This window comes from Polyodon spathula, chromosome 13 (assembly GCF_017654505.1).
Source record: "Polyodon spathula isolate WHYD16114869_AA chromosome 13, ASM1765450v1, whole genome shotgun sequence".
Classification (NCBI taxonomy): domain Eukaryota; kingdom Metazoa; phylum Chordata; class Actinopteri; order Acipenseriformes; family Polyodontidae; genus Polyodon; species Polyodon spathula.
Window position 1 is genome coordinate 39,141,276 of NC_054546.1, and position 12,175 is coordinate 39,153,450.

Sequence of the window (12,175 nt, forward strand, 5' to 3'; positions counted from 1 at the left end):
TTTTTTTTTCCTCCTCCATAAAAGCAAAACTTTTGCTGCAAAAGATGTTTCCTATAATTATTTGTTTTCAATAAATTTCTAGAAATGATACATTTCCATTGGGGTATGTAAACTTTTGACTACAACTGTACATTGTTACACAGATTAGAAGTTAATCATAGAGTGTGTGTTATTATCACTGGTAAATCATGCGGAAATGTTTCTACTACAGTATGTTCACCAAAATTGTGATCTATAATTATCGGAGGTTAATTATAGGGAATAGTTATACATAACAAGACATATGTTCTTCCATGACAGTGATTATTATAAGTAAATTATAGACAAGAGCTTGCTTCAGTATTTTTTTGCAGTCTGCAAAAAATGATTCTTGTGTTTGTCATGCTATACTTGGCTTACTGCATTTTTCAAGTTATGATTATTTACTTTAAAAAGATAACAATACAGCTTGTTTTAGAAAATTGCTGGTTTCCAGAATCAATCTGGATTAAAATTCCAAACCACTCAATTGATTGTAAACTTAATGATTCTCAACTTCAAGTCAAGTATAATGCTGAAATAACTTGTTTAAACACATTTTAAGACAACAGCACTGAATAACCACTGACAATAGGAACAACATTTGTTAACATGCTAATAAGTTAGTTCTTAACTGTGAATACACCAAAAAAAAAGTGCTGTAAACACTTATTTTCTTCTCCACATTACAGTATTTACGGAACGGTTATTATTTGAATGAACTGCAGTTAGCACCCTTACAGTATATTCACTTATCCACTCATAAGAAAGAAAATGTGTTTCATTTTTTAGCTAATAAGTTATCAAGCAACTCAAGTGCTTTAAACTACAGTATAGTAGTATTATTGTTAAGTTATACATGTAAGCCGCATACAACATTTACGACCAAAACCAAGAGAAGTTGTCCATTTTAGGCAGGATCATCACTTGTAAAAGCCCAGAGTTCTTGGTAATTCAGTAACCCTACAATTTCCCATTTCATCTGTAGTACTGTAATTTCAGGAGTTCAGCCTCCTGTCTCAAAAGTCAGCAATACAACCAGCCTAAAAGCAGTGCAGTGTTCACTCATTAAACTGTTCCTGAATGCCATAATCACACATGTATTCCATTTGCCCCACAGACGTACCAACTTTTCAAATAAATTATGTAACAAAGTCTTGCAGTAGTTAACACGTGTACATGCCTTTTCTGTGCTGAGTGCAAGAAATAAGTTCCATCTGTGTGATGTGGCATTTCTTGGGGGAAAAAAAAAAGCTTTTTTTCCTTTGACTAGATCTGACTAATATGCCCTGCAAAACCATTATATCATCCAAATAATCAATTGCTATGCAATTTAGTCTCCTAGATTAAAAGGTGATGTTCCAAAGGATTTGCCTGATGAAACCTAAGTCTGCCACTAGTATGATTATAAATGAAGATTATTCCTTTAGACTTGACTTAAGGCCCACTTCCCTAAGGACATTGGGCTTTAAAAGGTTTAAAAAAAACTTCCCAGCGACTACAGTATTTGCCTAAATTGCACAAAATACAGTACAAAGGTGTGCAATGCAAGGACTCTGTGCCTTTTCATTTGTGTACAGTACTATTGGCCAAGGACATAGAAACAAGAACCTTTATCAGTGCATGCATGCCCTACTAACCAGTTGTATGGGTTAGAAAGGATTTAACATCATGAAAAATAATCTATGTTATGTCAAATGAAATAATGTATTGACAACGGTCATTATATTTTGCAAACACAAGAAATTCAAACGGACTGAACACTAGTTAGTTAAAACAGGTGACTGACATACTGTTTGGAATTAAACAAAAAATATGTTCTGCGGTTTATTGATTAGTAAGAGCATCAGTATGGGTAATTCAAGTGGCTGTAGCGATTGTTTAAATATATAAGGGCTTGAAATTAACTTTCCCATGCAGTAGCCACCACAACTAATTTAGCAGGAGGCATATTTATACTATCTTATTAACAGAAGCTGTTTAGAAAAAAAAAAAAAAACCTTTTAGATTTAATTAAGTAAATATCAGAAACTAACCTCAATTGTTAGAAAACAAGAGAGAAATTCTGACGGACTAGTCCTATTACTTCACAGCTTAAACACCGCCTCCTTTTCTGTTTTGTTTGGTTGTCAGCAACATCACTTTCATAAGTGATTTACTAAAAAAAAAAAAAAAAAAAAAAAAAAAAAAAAAACTTGAAAGACAGAATATGTTAAATAATAGACCAATCAAAAGCAGAAGTTGTGGTAGTTATTGTGGTGACATATTTTTTTCAGTTTTCTTGTTGTTTTAGCCAACAGCTTCTGTTTATTAAAGGTACAGCGTTCTGACGCAAATTCGCACCACTGGCAGACAGCTGCTGGCATTCAAATGTTAAGTGTACAAAAACGTACCCGCCACTGTGGCGTGTAAGTATGTGAAATTAACTAGCATTTGGCGGGTGGGCGAGTGTTAATTTCAATCCCGGATATATATTTGCTATATGGGTCATAACCTGTACTTCATAAAAGAAATAAAAAAAACAGATCTGGTTGCTTTGTCATAAATGGAATAATTTGCCTGTTGTCACATTAAAATGAACTGCATATAATAAGCGTTACTATGCCTGGCAGAGATCCAGGCCATATAAATGACACACACACACATACTATCTGAAGCTTTGTTGTCTTCCTTTCACTTCTGCAGAAGATAATAATCAACGGTTATAATCAGCACGCCACTCATAAATTTTTTCCTAATCTCCTTCCAAACTGAGGATCTGGAGTGGAAAACAAAAAAATAGTACAATAGCTCTTCTAAACAGCAGATTATTTTTTTTCCCCAAAAAACAGGTGTGTGAAACATCAGTAATTGTCCAGGCTTGCATACCAGCAGTAGAGATGAGGTACATGTAGACATGCTGTGCCTTTCCTTTAAGGGACTAGTAATTCAGCCATACGCCCACCAAGGCTCTGTCTTCTTTCAGTGTATTTTTGTGATTCAGGACCTGTTAGCCATTAACTAAAAACATCATAACATGCTTATTTTACTGTATGCTGCTTAATCTTAACACACCTCCAGCCAATATGCTCTATTTACCAACGTAATTTTTCTATAATGTATAATTTAAAACTACCTGTAAGCCTATCAATTCTTTGAGGACAGAACAGCACTGTTGATGGCTTGGAGTGTGAATCTTAGCCCTGTCAGTCCATGGATACCACTCTTCCGGAGACCCAGCTGTCAACAATAGTATGTCGGGTAACTGAAATTATTGAGGTGGCTCTTCAGGTTACAGTTGGTGCGATGTGACTCTGGATCTTGATTTGAAACCTCAGTCCCACCCAGAATGACAGCGGTGTTTGCACTGCAGGAGCTGGCACACCTTGCCGGCGGGAAGGTACCCAATGAAGTAAAACAGACTGTTAACGTCACAGAGGCAATACCAACAGGAAATCCATATGCCCTTCCTGCAATCTCACCCTCCCAGATACTGGAACCAGTAGAGCTGAGAGGGAGAAGAAAAAAAAAAACACCTCACTTTGTAATGCACCTTGCAAACATTCATAAAAGAGAATTCAGCGTAAATATCTGCGATCATATCATTTTCAACTAAGCAAACAAGTTTGATTTTAAAACTTTTAGAATTCCCCTTGTACAAAAATTGAGCCTATGCTGACAGGACTTAACAGCAAGAAATGCTGTGCTTTCAGCAGTGCTTTGCATGAGACTTTAAATCACTGTTGCCAAAAACTGTTGGGGAATGCCTTCCTGCGCTCATCCATAATTTATAATAGGTTGGAATGTGTAGTGAATTATGAAAAGGGGAAATGTGTATTATACAACAAAGGCTAAACAAAAGAATGCTAATTTCTATTATACAAACTGAACAGTCAGCACTATTTCATCTCTAACAATGTTAAGCCCAGGCATACATCTACAAGTCTCATAGGAACTGCTTTACAGGCTGGGTGGCAGAAACAGATGACTATCTTAAAATATGTCTTCTTCAAATATGTCCTACAACCTACAAATATGTACAGAATGTTACTGTTTGTTATAGTTTTCACAGCTTTTACCTAATTTACAATAAATGGATTGGCAGATGTTTCTCAATTACAGGACAGTGTTTTCAAAATGCCTATTGTGTCACCAAGGCTGTGATAAGCCTAGTTAACATGCTGGCAGAAATAGTGCTCTTGAAAAAGTAATTAAGGAATAGGAGAGGAATCTTTAAATACAATTTGAATGATACAATGATGGTGAGATGTAATTGGTAATAATCCTTGAGTAACACACTTGAGTGTTGTTAAAGATTATTTTGGAAGGATAAAGGCAGAGTTATAGAGATCCTGTGTGTGGTGGAAGGATTTCTTCAATAATCCACACCTTCAATTATTCCCAAGAAATTCATTAAATGTTCCCTCTATAAGGGGATAACTGGGGTTTTGTATAACTACTTAGATATTTTGTTAGGAATGCATGTGTAATGTATATACTGTATATACAATTGATTGATTTGGGTGATTCCACAGTATTGTTTCACTTCCCTCACATCTGTTTAAAACAGTATACTGTAACATTTAAAAAAAATGTATTACAAGACTTTTAGTTGTATAATAGATGTGGGATATGTAAAACAACACCACACACAGCCTTTAAATTAACAAGGAAAATTTCCATATCCACTTCTGCATTATCAATCTATGCTTTGAGAGTAAAGCCTTTAATACACTGCAACATTGAAATTTAAAACAGTGTGTCTTTACAGCGCCGGAGTAGGACAGACACTCACACAACCCATATTTACTGAAAGAGATGGAACAGATGAAGACTGTAGGTCAGAGCCTTTGCCCAGACATAACACCTCTGACTGACCTTATTATGGTACTTAAGCATAATCTGCCTTGTAATTTGGAAGAAAAGTATGGGAAATGAGATTCCATCAGGTTCATTGACATGGCCAACTGGGATCCAAACTAAGACACCAGATCCTGTATAACTGGCAATGAGTGTAGCTAGTGTCAGTGCACCAAAATGGACTGTAAAATGAACAATAAGCATTTTGTTTTCTTAACTACAAAGGCTTTTAATTTACTGCCCCATAAATGACAGCGGTGAAAATGGCATCATGCAAAGTCTTATAACTGAGCGTCTTCTAAGCCAAACCAATTTATGTGCAAAAAGCATGCACATAGGTCCACAAGGAAAATCTCAAATATACAAATATATGGTTTTACTAAGCTTCCATAAAAATAAGCTCCAGCGGGCATCACTGTTCAGTGTGCACACCAGGCTATGTTGATTCTCTTCAGACATTCTTCTGGGGTAACAACCTCTGCTTATGTGAGATTTTGAATTTTAATAAACTCATACCTGTAGCTTGTATACCTGTACATTTACATCCATTGTAAAATAGCATGATGTAATGTGTTCAGATCATGCTACACAATGGTGATGTCACAAGCTGCATTTGTACTGTATTATGCCACTAGGCAATCAATGTTTTAATAGCACTCCCTGTGCATGTATTTAAACTAATGGGTTTATAAAGCACTTGAGTTTGCAGAAATATTAGACTGGAATATTTATTTAAAAATGCAAGCAGGCAGATCCAGCAGTGGTAAAAACAGCAATTACACCCTACACTGACAAACCTCACACAGATTCTGAGAGCTCATGTTTTAACCAGACACACAAGGCAAGCCTACAGCTGGAATTTGTAACCGAGCTGGCATTACAACTGTTAAGGTTTCTGCACTTCATATTAGCAGCAACAAACAAACACTCTTCAAAAACAGAATAAACACTTCCTTGCTTTGGCAGCTGAAAACCAAAAGTTCACTGGCAGAGAAGGTGCGAACACCACACCTCAGCCTACTGCACAGACACTAATGATCTCAAACTGTGACCTGGGAAATGGAGTGGAAAAACAGAACCAACTGAAAGATATGTTTGAAGACCCCAGTAGGGTTACACCAGAAGTCAATCTCTTAGTTTTCAGGACTGACTAAAATAACAATATGGTTAACACTTTAAGGCACTTTTCTTTTAAGTGTAATTTTACACAGCTTGTTGTATTCTTTAGAACACAAAATAGAACAAAAAATGTGCATATTATTATTATTATTATTATTATTATTATTATTATTATTATTATTATTATTATTATTATTATTATTATTATTATTATTTCAATGTCTAAATCCTGGTACACTTGTTTTAGACAAACCTAGGTCTTTATGAAAGCTCTTTGAAACATACCTGTCCTCTGGATGTGCTTTCGGTTTTTCGAAATGGTTGTATTCCAATTATATTGATAAGGACATCAAATTTACAAAAATAAAGTGTCATCGTAATTGTGAATGTTATTTCAAAATATAAAAAACACATACAGCCACAGGCATACAAATATACACACACACATACACACATATACACACACACAAACACACACACACACACACACACACACACACACACACACATTCAGAGGTTTAGATGACGGTAACAAGTCAATTTCTCCAAAAGAGGTTAATCCTGTAAATATGAACCCTGTTTCTCAAATAGCTTCTCAGATGTGACGTTAAAATGGCGGCAAAGACTAAAACATGATGGGGAATAACAAGGACTAAAGAGCTGGAAAATTGGCATTATAGTTCACATGGTAAACTGCATACAGTATATCCAATGAAAGAGGTATATAATTTATTTGAAAGACAGATTCAGCTGCACGCCATCAAACATAATATTTGTAATTCTTTTAACTTATCTCAGTATTGTTCATCACAACGAGAGATGAATAGGATTTACAACAAAGAACTGAGTCTTTAGAAGTCTTAAGTGAGCTGCCTTCTTTCTTCAATTACACATCTAGTTTGACAACAACATAAAAGGTTGGTTTCCTCTATCACTACACATCTGAGACAACTCCAAAACTCATCCAGCACATTGCTTTGTTTAAAGAACGCAATCAATCATTTTCCAATTGACAAAAAAAACTGGACGTGCATTTATCATTTAAAGGAAACAAGCAGACTGTATGGCAACGTTTCACAATATTCACGTGTTTGGTGCTGCAAAGGTACTGCAGTTCTACGAAGGGTACTTGCTTGCACAGCACAGCCGCACACTAGGAAAGTGTTTATTACATCTGCAGTAGTATCATAAGACATGAGTACACCGATCATACTTCATGATACCAGTTCCAACTCAATCATAAATTACCAAAAACGCATGATAAACGTAATTACTGCACCACAAACATTTTGCACATCTTTGATTTACCTTGTTCTAGAGAAATAATAGTAATTGATTCTGTAATTGATCAGGCGTTTTGACAGCATCTGTGATTTATTATGATTCCACATAATGTTAAGCAACGAGACAGCTTACAACAGAGCAAGTGCCTGTCTTTGAAACTTTTGTTTTCTTCAAATTGTTTTTCCAGAAAAAATCTAAACTAAAGCTGCATAAACCCTTGAAGATACACATAAAAGGATATCAATGGTAGTACATCAAAAACAGCAACATGCATTTCAAAAACTACTGTTCTTTGTAGGAATCATGTTTTTTGGGGTTTTTTTTGGTAGTCAAAGACAAAAATCTCTGAAGACAAAATTAGTCACCTTTATGCTCACATAATTTCAAAACATTCTATTTTAAATATATGAGGGAGGTTGCTTAGTGGACAGAGCCCTGAAGTTCTACATGGACAATATGGTCACAGCATCTACTTGTGAGCGGAAACTAGAAAAACTAGAACCTCTAGCAGCCAGGTTTGGAAATAATAAATACAGCTACTACACAAAGAAGAAAAAAACACCTTGATAGAATATTTGTGGTAATGCCTCAGTACAATTTCTGTAATTCATTCATTTTTATTTTGTACACAATTATTAGTTAGCTTTGGCATGTGGTTATCCAATGACTACTGTTAAACATGGTGTTGCTGTTCACTACAGTAACACACTACTGGTGAAGCATTTATTTAACATTTCCTCACAGTTGCTGTAAATTTAGGTCATTTTTATTGTTCTGGAGGTCCATGAACGAATGCACGCAGAGAAGAACTCCAAAAGATACACTTCTGCGTCATCTATTAAAGTGGATTAGTGGACATGAAAGTTTTAAATGGGGGCAGTAACTTTGTAGTGTGTAATATAAATGGTGGGTGAGGGCTTGGGAAAGGTCAGGCGCATGTGCAACACAACTTAAGATGTCGGTCACTGCACACAGGTCTTGCAAAGGGTAATCAGGCTGTTCAGGGATGCGGCACTGAGTAAGGCTTAACAATACAGGGTGTTATCTTACTGGTGGGCTAGATATCTCCTGAGGCTTTCATAAAATAATGTTAATGATAATAATGTTTCTTCTATGAAGCGAAGTTGGTGATTTAAACATGGATCCCCTTTGTTATGTAAATGCTGTTTCTGAATAGCAATGCTACATTTGAAACCTGCTTAGATACATGTAGGTTAGCACCCAGCATCCTGCGAATGTCCATCTAATGCCCTTAAGTCTTGACCTAGACATAATCCTACTTATTCAATAAAGACGACTAATATTGATATATTGTGGAATGTCTGGAGGCCAGTTCTGATAACTCATTCCTTTTGACATTGCCATGAATTCCAGACTCAAAAATCAGGTTTAATACCATCTGAAACAGTATGATGTGAACTTTGTAATACCATTAATTAGCGATGGAATGCAAATGTTGTACAACAAAAATGACTGTTTAATTACACAAGACATACCTTTAACTTACACAAAGAAAATGCAATACTTATACTTAATTAAACTTTTTTAAGTTACTCTGATAATCTGCAGTCAAACAGTCAAATCTAGACAAACATAATAGCCTTCATATAGCAGTATGAACACAAGAAACCACCACTAACGAAATCATTTCAAATTCCAAATTAACATTTTACACAATTAGAATTCCCTATAGTAACAAATTGACATCCACAAAACTCTATGCAAAGGAGCAAGAGGAAGCCCTCATTTGCATTTAATCTTAAACCTCTCAAGAATAAAGACTGCAAGTTAGATTTAATTGGTCAGGCTTGTGTAGTGTTTATATTTTTTTTGCCACTGAGTCTGACATCAGAGGAAAAAAAAACAGGGAGAGATCAATTTAAAACAGAGCCTCTCCCTTTTTTTTTATTATGAAATAGTCTTAGTGGGTAGTCAACAGACAACTGGTTCACTGAGTCGCCTAGGTCATCCAAAAAAATAGATCAAAGAGTCCTTCTAGTCTATTCAAATGCAATTGCTTCTAAATCACATTGTGTTGTTCTGTACTTTTAAAGAATGGGTCACTGCTGTTTTATTGTAGAGAAGCTACCAGTAATGAAAGGAACAATAAAAAGATTAGTGCTGCCATCCATGCAGGAGGAACATCACTTTTGGTTTAATTGCAGTGAATAAGAGGGATAGGGAAGTAAGAAAACAAGGGACAAAAGAACAGAGTTCGAAAAAGAGGATAGAGGCTATTCACAAGGTATACTTTATCACAGTGTAATGTTCAAGGTTGATGTGCGACTGTTGGAGTTGGTGGGGCAAAGCTTTAGAGCGCTTTTTTAGATGCTGTATCCTGTGCTGTCAATGTGGGTTTCCCAGCACTGGGAAGGCCCTCCTCTTTGTAGAAAACAGTGGGAAAAGTTTTATGATGCAGGTTATTCTAGTAAATGAAGGTGTAATGAGCTTGTTCTAACAAGTTATAAAAAAATGTGGATGGTGGCAAATACCCTTATACAGGGCACTGGTCCTCACTCTGGGACCTGGTTCCAACATGGCTTAGGCACATGCCCTCATACAAATTACAAACCATAATCGCACCCTGTATTTTTCATCAGTAACCTAATCCAAGGTAGGACTACAGTATATAGTACAGTTATTGTACTAATCCAGTGGGTGTATATTTAATGGGACAGTTTGGTGACATTTTAATACAAACAACAATAGTGTAAAAATTAAATACTCATGTATTGCAAACCTCAAATGACCATTTTGAGTCAATGGACAAGGGTTGTTTAACAGGTCTGACTCTACCTCTTATCTGAAAATTAGTGCTTTAACTAGCATCCCCTACACACATGCACCATGCAGCAGTTCTGGCAAGTTGGTTAAGTCTAGGTCTTCCCCTTAGTAAGATATGCATTCATTGATCTGCAATACAGTTAAACATGTCTTGATAGTGACACAGAAAAGAGGAGGACTACATACAAAACAAAAGGGAAAAACTTACCAGGCCTTTACATGTTGATATCGCAGCCGAAGAACTGCTGTGGTTTCTTACAAATCCCTGATAAAAACAATCCTCAACTGTGGGCTCTTGCCATGAGGTTGCACCGTCTTTGCCAAGTGTCTGGACAGCAAACCCATTTGCTAACACATTGGAGGGCTTTAAATCTAAATTAAGTTCTTGTCCAAATGCTGACAGCCTGTAGTGCAGCGAGTCCTTTGGATACTGCAATGACCTCCTCTTTCTGCTGCTTCCCACAATATCATGGGAAATGTAAGCTCCTTCTGAGTCTACTTCTATAGGTGTTACAAACACGTAATCTGTAATGATAAAATGTTAACAATAATTTGTTTATTATTCAGTCTTTGGTCTATCAGTAAGAATTTTGAGTTCTAGCAACACCTTTTTCAACAACATGTTTTCTGTAGAATACATGGCTAGTGTTCTAGCACATAGGTGCCAAGTACAATTTTTGGTTTTGCAGGTATTATCATTAATGTTTATTCTGGTTGTGGTGGCTAAAAACATAATTCCTACAAGGCACACCTGGGATATACAAACAGTAGACTTTGTAAGGCAGTATCAAGTCTTCTCATTTTTCCTGCGGTTATAGAGGTGAGTGAGTTTGTGAGGGCAGTGTGGCAGTCAGCCACAGCAACTGCAGCAGTTAAAGGGAATCCCTCAGCTGACAGTGTCTGTGACAGAACACCAGAGATGAAGCAGGGGCTGCCACTTTATTTCAGCTGACTGCATACCTGCTTGCAGAACCAGTCTCAGCAGATACCGTACTACATTTAAAATCATTCCCCCATCAACTGCAGAAAAGCTTTCTTTGCTCTCTCTTAATTATTATTATTATTATTATTATTATTATTATTATTATTATTATTATTATTATTATTATTAGTTCTGTAAATCATATGTTATGTACTAGTCACAATAAATACATTTAAAAGTAAACTAAAGAAAAATACTAACCATAATTCAGTCCACTGTTGTCACTCGTGAATGTAGCTGTCACTGTCGATACAGAATAGGAACAACAAATCTGCAAAGTCTGCAAAATATCAAACATGACCTGATCACAATAAGTACAGTAACACGCCACAACAAGCAAAGGTGTAGGTACATTAATGACTCAGTATTTGTTTAAAAAAAAGAATACAAAATAATCTAAAAATGAATTGATCACCTGCCTTCATAACATTCCCAAACCACAGGGCTGACAGAAACGTCATTGATCTGGTACTGACTAATGGAATAGGTAAAGTCCACAGCAAAAGAAAAAGGAAATCCATTTTTTTTTTTCATTCATTCACCTCTTCAGTTACATTCTCCTTGAAAACTAAAAAATAACCCTCGACACCGCTGAATGCAAGCGACAAACATTTTATTAGTTTTTGTTTCAGCTTAGTCTTTACTTGAAGTCCTTTAAATCCATTGCATTCAATTGTAAAAGTGCTTTATGTAAAAGTGGCGGTTGCAGCAGGTAGAAGTCTACCACTCGAGCGCTTACTCAGCTCTCAACTGCTAATCAGTGACTGTCAGCTTGCGCTCAGACCTCTCCAATATACAGAACTGAGCTCACATCGGGTAGTGCTGCGTGCGCAACTCATAATTCACGTCATGCTTCATTCACCCCGCAACACCTCTACCACGTGACCACAAACAGGGTGTGGGAGGGTGAGAACTCTGAACATAGTGATTACGCTCTGGCAGAATTAACTGGTGCTCCATAGCCAATACCCCACGAACCTTAGCTTTAGGGTTAGGTTATTGTTATGAAATAAACTTCGTTTTAGTACCTAAATTGTGTAAGCTGGCTGCCTCTTGAGAGCTACGAGGTGCTAGGCTGCGTTTTGCAGCAATACCCCTCTGTGCTCTCTGGGAAGTAGGAAGGCAAGGCAGCCAATCACAAGAGAGTTC

General features: G+C 36.4%; 1 protein-coding gene across 1 annotated transcript in view; it reads right to left on the reverse strand.

Moving 5' to 3' along the window:
- LOC121325465 (A disintegrin and metalloproteinase with thrombospondin motifs 18-like) overlaps positions 1-11,739 on the reverse strand; it is a 43,726-nt gene extending 31,987 nt beyond the window's left edge. The window contains exons 1-3 of the mRNA XM_041267957.1: positions 11,446-11,739; positions 11,228-11,306; positions 10,253-10,569 (exon numbers count right to left, since the gene is read on the reverse strand). Of these exons, the coding sequence (XP_041123891.1) occupies positions 10,253-10,569; positions 11,228-11,306; positions 11,446-11,547 (498 nt within the window). The 5' untranslated portion in view covers positions 11,548-11,739. The remainder of the gene's footprint in view (positions 1-10,252; positions 10,570-11,227; positions 11,307-11,445) is intronic.
- Between the last annotated feature and the right edge of the window lie 436 nt (positions 11,740-12,175).